Here is a 7,472-nt window from a genome sequence, read left to right on the forward strand (position 1 = left end):
GACGCCGCCGGGGAGGACTCCATCGCGCCCCCCCCCCTCCCCCCCACATCGCGGACGCGTCCATGCCGCTGTCCCAGGTAGCTCATCACCGGGCCTCCACCTCCACTCTCCTCCGCAGCGCACGCACGAGCCGCTGGGATGACGTGGCCAGCCGGGAGCGTCAAGATGTGTGTGTTTCGATCCAATGGCAATGAGCACCTTCGGAACGAGAAGCTAAAACGTGGCACTTTCGGGATTTATTGATTCCGTTCTGAATTGCCAGCCTCATATAAACCTATGTGAAACTCTTTGTACATACTCAGGAGCGATCTTCTACAGCCGTTGGATGCACCCATCAGAGGGGTTCCTGGCCGTTAATCACGCTCTAGCTCAGAGGTGAGAATGCCATCAACCAGACTGAAGTGCTTGCCTCCTTATCGGTAAAGGATGCAGCGGTACCAGCCTATAGAACAGATCTTGTTCATGTAAGAGCAACTCCAATGGGAATACCCATTTCGTCCACCGCCGTCCGTTTGGGTTAGCGCGGACAAGAACGACGGCCCAATGCAGAAACCCATTTTTATTTTGTGTCCGCACGGACCCATTTCCGCCCCAAATTTGAGACACATTTGGTCTGAAGCGGACACAAAGCGGACGCTTTCTGCGTCTCTCTCGTCCGCCTCCGCCCGATGCCGGTCCTGCGTGCCCCACCTGCCATCCACTCACATAATATTTTTTCTCTCTCCCCTCTCTCTCGCGCTAGCCATGACACAGGTGCTGCCACGCCGCCGCGCTCGCCCTGCTCGGACGCCGCCGTGCTGCCACGCTCGCCCTGCCGGGGGCAATACAAGCATCCACGCGAGCTAGCTAGCTTAGTTGCATGGATGCCGGCCTTTGCATGGCGCCCCATCCTAGCTATCTAGCTAGCTTCGATGCATTGTCGACGCCGGCTCGTGGCGGCGCTCGAGCCACTCGCATGCCATTCTGCACTTCCGCCATGGCTCGGAAGCTCGCTTGCATGCCTCGGCCACGTCGCCGCTCGCGTCTGACCCGGCCTCGCCTTGCCACGCAGCCTCACGAGCTTGCCATGGCCTCGTCCCGCCACGCAGAGCGGCCGCCTCTGTCGCTCACGCGCTCGTTCCGGCCTCACCCCACACGCAGCAGGAGCAACAGCTCGCGTGCCCGACCCGGCCTCGCCCCGCCCCGCAGCAGGACGAGCTCGCCATGGCTCGGGAGCGCACGCGCCCGGCATGGCCGCGCCCCACCACGCAGTAGGAGCTCGCACGCCCGGCACGGCCGCGCCCCGCCGCGCAGCAGGAGCGCGCAGGCCGGGGCAGAGCAGCGGCGAGCTGCGGCGCGGAGGGGCCTAGCTAGCGCGGCGGCCACGAGCTGTGGTGGGCGGGGCGCGATCTGTGGCGGGCGGAGCGAGCAAGCGAGGCGGCTGCGGCCGTCGCTGGGCCGGGACGAGCCGCGGCGGGCACGGCGAGTGTCGGGCCCGGGGCCAGGGTGAGCGGGCGCCGGGGATACGCAGGGCGCATGAGAGCTGCAGCACGGGAGCCGGGCGGGGCGACGCGGGAGCTCGTTCATCAGGTGTTCGACTAAATCCTGACGCGGACATGCACAAAATGCGTCTGCCCTACGTTGGGCGTATAGACAGACCGACCTAAACGAAAAAACGGACACGGATGGGCCACCCAAACAGACAAAAAAGACAAAAACGATGTCCATTTGGGTCGACCCATTCTAAACTGGTTTTGGCGTCGCCTGAACCAGCGAGATGGGACTAATCGCAGCGGCATGCAGCAGCGCTGCGCTTCCTCTGTCAGCTTTGGAATGAGGGGCACGGCCCGTGACCCGTGTATGTGCGCACATTGCTCAAAGAAAAAGTAGCTCAGCCCATCTGAAAAATATTTGCCTCTCGCGCTTTCCACTCGTTCTCTGTTCCTTCCTGTCGCAATCAAACGTGGAAGTACTTCTTTGTTAAACAACCAGTGGTACTTCAAAACTGGCCCAAGTGAAGGTGGTTTGGAGAAATTGATACCTCCAGCCACTTGTTTTTATCTCCATTATGAACTGTTTTTTTCTAGACAACTTTATCATTACTCGATCAATTCCTTTCTACAGAACTTTATCATTACTCGATCAAAATAGGATGCAGCAACAACCAGAAACTATTCACAACTGAAAGAGGCCACAAAATAAATTTAGCTGAGCTTGATTTTCCAACAGAAGCGAGTACGGCTGAAAGAGGCAAACACAGAGGTATAGATAAAACTGCATCATCTATTCTTCACATAAAGTTCCGATGCGAATCCATCCGGCTATATAATAACAAAACGAAAAAACATCAGAAGGAAGTAACAGCAGCAGCAAAGAGAGTTCTCTACAACTCGGCCAACAGACTAATAACAGCAAGTCTCCGGTGTCTGCGAATAAACCCGACCACCCCCAACCCCAACACAAAGTAAGTAGCACCAATTATCCATGTCTCCTCTCCCTACTAACCCATTACAAAAATTGGTTCCCCTTTAAACCCATCTACAGCTCGTCATGGTCCTCGTCGTCGACGCCGCCGTCGGCGCCCTCGCCGCCCGGAGCTCCGCCGGACCTCTGGTACACGGCCGACACGATGGGGTTGCACACGGCCTCCACCTCCTTGAGCTTCTCCTCGTAGTCCTCCTTCTCGGCCGTCTGGTTCTCGTCCAGCCACTCCAAAGCCTCCTTGAGGGCCTCCTCCACCTTCTCCTTCTCCTCGCTCTCCAGCTTGTCCGCCAGCTTGTCCTTGTCGCCGACGGTGTTCTTCATGTTGTAGACATAGGTCTCAAGCTGGTTCCGGGCGTCGATGCGCTCCTTCACCTTCTTGTCCTCCTCGGCAAACTCCTCCGCCTCCTTGACCATCCGGTCGATCTCCTCCTGGCTCAGGCGGCCCTTCTCGTTGGTGATGGTGATCTTCTCAGACTTGCCGGTGCCCTTGTCCTCCGCCTTCACGTTCAGGATACCGTTGGCATCAACCTCGAAGGTGACTTCGATCTGAGGAGTGCCCCTGAAAGTTGAGTTGCAGACAACACACACAATCAGTCAACCTGCCATATATTGCACCGGATGTTTATATTCGCATGATCTCTGAATTTGACAGAGTACAAACCTTGGAGCTGGGGGAATGCCAGAAAGGTCGAACTTGCCGAGAAGACGGCAGTCCTTGGTCATGCTGCGCTCCCCCTCAAAGACCTGAATACATTGCAGATATGTGTAAGAATCAGGCTCCAGCAAGCTGACACTGTTTAGAAAGGGAAGGAGACTGCTCATTGTTTGTTACCTGGATAGAGACGGTGGTCTGCTGGTCCTGGTAGGTGGTGAAAACCTGCGACTTCTTGGTGGGGATGACAGTGTTCCTGGGGATCAGCTTGGTCATGACTCCTCCAACAGTCTCGATACCGAGGGTGAGGGGCGCCACATCGAGGAGGAGGATATCTGAATCAAGATCAGATCACAGTAGTGTAAGTAGGATGCTTCACACCATCAGGTAAAGAAAAGCGGGTAGTAAAAAGATTCATCCTACCCTTGGTCTCGTCACCGCCCTCGCCGCTCAAGATGCTTCCCTGCACTGCAGCTCCGAAGGCAACAGCCTCATCAGGGTTCACACCCTTGTTTGGCTCCTTGCCGTCAAAGTAGTCCCTGAGGAGCTGCTGGACCTTGGGAATCCTGGTGCTGCCTCCAACAAGAACAATCTCGTGGATCTGGGTCTTCTCGAGGCCAGCATCATCCATGGCCTTCTTCACGGGTCCCATGGTCTTGCGGAACAAATCGTTGTTCAGCTCCTCGAACCTGGCACGGGTCAGTGGCTCCGAGAAATCAGTCCCGTCAAAGAGGGACTCGATCTCAACGCGGACCTGGTGCTGGTTGCTGAGGGCTCTCTTGGCACGCTCAGCTTCCCTCCTCAGCTTTCCAAGAGCACGGTTGTCCTTGCTGATGTCCTTGCCATGCTTCTTCTTGATCAACTTGATGAAGTAATCCATGATTCTGTGGTCAAAGTCCTCACCTGGAGAGGAGATACAGCAAAGTTATATATTGGCCAATAAAATGCACAACACACAGCTAATGAGGTGACAAATTAATCATCATCACATCATTCGAGCTCCTTTGTCAAGTAAAGCAGTACATAGTCAACTAAAAGATTACTCAAGAGTGTTGTGTGACCAATGAATATCAATTGCAAGATGTGCCATCAACATTATTTGTTCTATATATTGAAATATTTTGGGAATAATCATGTCTTCATTAAATGACTATATAGCAGGTGACAGTAGCCTAACCAGCAGTATCATATTGTCTATATGCAGTACTCAGTCAATCCCTATGGTATTGTAACTAAAGATATAGCAGCAAATGACAAAGAGATGTTACCTCCAAGATGGGTGTCACCGTTGGTGGCCAGCACCTCAAAGACACCATTGTCAATGGTCAAGATACTGACATCAAAAGTACCACCACCCAGGTCAAACACCAGGATGTTCTTCTCGCCACCCCTCTTGTCCAAACCATAGGCGATAGCAGCAGCAGTGGGCTCATTGATGATCCTAGCCACATTGAGGCCAGCAATCACACCAGCATCCTTGGTCGCCTGTCTCTGTGCATCATTGAAGTACGCTGAAAAGGAACAAATAAAAGTGAGCAAATGACATTCATAGAGTCCACAATTGGGAGTCAGCAACTGAATGTCACCATTACTAACCAGGAACAGTGACGACGGCGTCATTGATCTTCTTGCCAAGGTATGCCTCAGCGGTCTCCTTCATCTTTCCAAGAATCATAGCACTGATCTCCTCAGGGCTGAAGACCTTGGTCTCTCCATCCTTGATCTTGACCTGGATGTAAGGCTTCCCCTCCTTGTTCACAATCTTGTAGGGGACAAGTTTCATGTCCCTCTGCACCTCCTTGTCCTCAAACCTGGAAGAAAATGTTCAGAGGTCAGGCACGACAAATCAATACTGCACAAAGACGCTAAAGCAGAAGAACAGGAGAGTGCTATTACTTTCTTCCAATGAGACGCTTGACGTCAAAGACGGTCCTCTCAGGGTTGACAGCCGCCTGGTTCTTGGCAGCCTCACCGATGAGCCTCTCCCCATCGGTGAACCCAACCCATGAGGGCGTGATACGGTTACCCTGGTCATTGGCGATAATCTCGACATGACCGTTCTTGTACACACCAACACATGAGTAGGTGGTACCGAGATCGATACCGATCACGGTACCGAGCTTCTTGGCCTCCTCCTTTGCAGCACAAAGCGCAAACAGCGATCCTGAATACACAGCAGCAGTAGGTAAGCAACATTCTCAATTATTTAACCCAATCTCAATGGCACTGCACACAGACAGTTGCACAATTCAAAATATTAATACTAGTTGAGCTGATTTCAGTGAGATTCAATTCGACCACCATTGTCAATTATTATTATCTCAACGAAACATTTACCCCTAAGGCGCTACTTTTATTGTCACTACTACTACTACTATAATGAAATCATGCAAAGCCCTTTGCAGCTCTTGATCAAACTCCGTCCTAACATAATCATCAAGCGAGAAGCGGAATTGCCAACCTGTAGCAGTATCCTAGCAATTTTAAGGACAGATCGCGGCACCAATTAATGCAGCAGAACAATTGGACCATTCAAATCCGCTGGGTGCAGCACTAAAACTAAAGCCCTCCATTCGACGAACAACTAAACCACAGATCAAAGCGTCCCTACAGCAGGCATCGAAATCTAGATCACACGCCCGACGGCTCGCAAGCAACAATCCCGCGCGAGGTTCTCTAAATAACCACCAGCTCGATCCGTCCGTCGGCCCAGCAGCGGCGGGATCATCATCACCCGCGTCCGCCCCGGATCGAGCTCCGCGAACACGCAGATCTGGCGGAACAAAACGAAACAAGAGCAACGGGAAGAGATCGGGATCGAGATCGAGATGCCGCGTACCTGCGAGCAGGACGCCGAGCAGCAGCGCGGAGCCGCGGACCCGATCCATCGCCACGCCGACGCGCAACGCGATCCCTCTCCTCGCCTGAACTCTGGAGCTTCTTCCTCCTCCTCTCGGCCTTATCGATCTCCTTTGCGGAAGTGGGTTTGAGTTTTAAGGAGACTGCGCCGTGTGTGTGAGATTTATATACGGCGTGGCCAGATCCGCAGGCTGCCCCCGTCGCGCTGGGCGGAACGTCACGGGTCCAAGCTGGGCGAATCGGGGGACGGCACGTGGCGGCCCGGGCCAATCGGGGCGGGCTCTGTGCTGGGGTCGCCGCGGCCGTCCGTGCCGCCCATCCGACGGCCCCGACGCGCCCCCTCGACGCGGAGCGGCCCCATTGGCCAGCGTCGCGTGGATGGAACGGATGGATGGAGGATGCTTCTCGTTCGTTCTGTGCCGGTCGGTCCACGTCTGGCGGGTGGGCCCGCCCGGGGTTGCTTTTCTCAGGCAAGGGCGCAACGACTTGTCTGGTGTTTTCCAGAAGCGGAATGTAGGTTTCGAATTGGTACGTTGGGAGTTTCAACAAGAATCTTGCCGATTTGAGCCGTGGCACTTTGGATTATATTGAATTGAACTGAATGAAATTTAAGAATGCAGCGCGACGATCGCGTGAATGCACTTGTCGCGACGCCCAGCTCGAACGCGACAGAACAGGGGAATCGATGGGGCCACTCGGCAGTTTTGCCGATGCGCAAGGTCAGTGCTCCAGTTGTCGTCAAGCTAAGAAGTTAGCGAGCGTTACTAATTCGAAGCGTGGCAGTTTTGATTCTTAAATTCGATATGTTCTTTAAAGACTCCAAGAAGCGTGATGATCACGCGAATGGACTTGTCGCGACGCACAGCTCGAGCGTGAGAGAACAGGGGGCTCGATGGGCCCACTCGGTAGTTTCGTCGATGCGCAAGGTCAATGGTCTAGCTGTCGTCACGCCAAGAATTTAGCGAGCGTTACCAATTTGAGGCGCGGCGGTTTTGATTCTTAGATTGGATATGTTTTTTAAAGACACCGATAAGCGTGATGATCACGTGAATGGACTTGTCGCGACGCCCAGCTCGAGCGCGACAAATTAGGGGGCTCGATGGGCCCACTCGACAGTTTCGCTAACGCGCGAGGTCAGTGGTCCAATTGTCGTCACACCAAAAAGCTAGCGAGCGTTACCAATTTGAGGCGTGGCGGTTTTGATTATTCAACTGGATATGGTTTTTAAAGACACCAACAAGCTCGACGATCGCGTAAATGGACTTGTCGCGATGCCCAGCTTGAGCCCAAGAGAACAGGGGGTCGTTGGACCCACTCAGCAGTTTCACCAAGCGCAAGGGTACCGGTGTAGTTGTCGTCATGCCAAGGAGTTAGCGCACGTTAACTTTCTTAAATTTAAAATTATCCACTTTACGACACGTGAGAGGAATATACGATGCCACGTGAACACGGGTCAGTGGTCCAGCTATCATCACGCCAAGAATTTAGCGAGCGTTAC

General features: G+C 53.8%; 1 protein-coding gene and 1 non-coding gene across 2 annotated transcripts; both read right to left on the minus strand.

Annotated features, from left to right (window-relative positions):
- Nucleotides 1-256: 256 nt before the first annotated feature.
- LOC120967721 (small nucleolar RNA U3) lies at nt 257-474 on the minus strand. The gene has a single exon (XR_005761441.1). It is a non-coding gene; the product is annotated as a small nucleolar RNA U3 (small nucleolar RNA).
- A 1,770-nt stretch (nt 475-2,244) lies between these two features.
- On the minus strand, nt 2,245-6,108 carry LOC109753491 (luminal-binding protein 2). Its single transcript, XM_020312387.4, has 8 exons — nt 5,955-6,108; nt 5,012-5,279; nt 4,712-4,926; nt 4,384-4,626; nt 3,539-4,018; nt 3,296-3,450; nt 3,125-3,207; nt 2,245-3,022 (listed from the first exon to the last, which is right to left on the minus strand). Exons 1-8 carry the CDS (start codon nt 6,001-6,003, stop codon nt 2,518-2,520), a joined length of 1,998 nt encoding a protein of 665 aa, XP_020167976.1. The 5' UTR covers nt 6,004-6,108; the 3' UTR covers nt 2,245-2,517.
- Nucleotides 6,109-7,472: the final 1,364 nt, after the last annotated feature.

This window comes from Aegilops tauschii, chromosome 6 (assembly GCF_002575655.3).
Source record: "Aegilops tauschii subsp. strangulata cultivar AL8/78 chromosome 6, Aet v6.0, whole genome shotgun sequence".
Lineage (NCBI taxonomy): Eukaryota > Viridiplantae > Streptophyta > Magnoliopsida > Poales > Poaceae > Aegilops > Aegilops tauschii.

Excerpts from the sequence above, each read along its gene's own strand:
- LOC109753491 (XM_020312387.4), bottom strand. The coding sequence starts at position 6,003 with ATGGATCGGGTCCGCGGCTCCGCGCTGCTGCTCGGCGTCCTGCTCGCA. Across the intron at positions 5,280-5,954 it reads GCTCGGCGTCCTGCTCGCAG|GATCGCTGTTTGCGCTTTGT; the intron begins GTACGCGGCATC and ends CTGTGTATTCAG. Across the intron at positions 3,023-3,124 it reads GGCATTCCCCCAGCTCCAAG|GGGCACTCCTCAGATCGAAG; the intron begins GTTTGTACTCTG and ends CTCAACTTTCAG.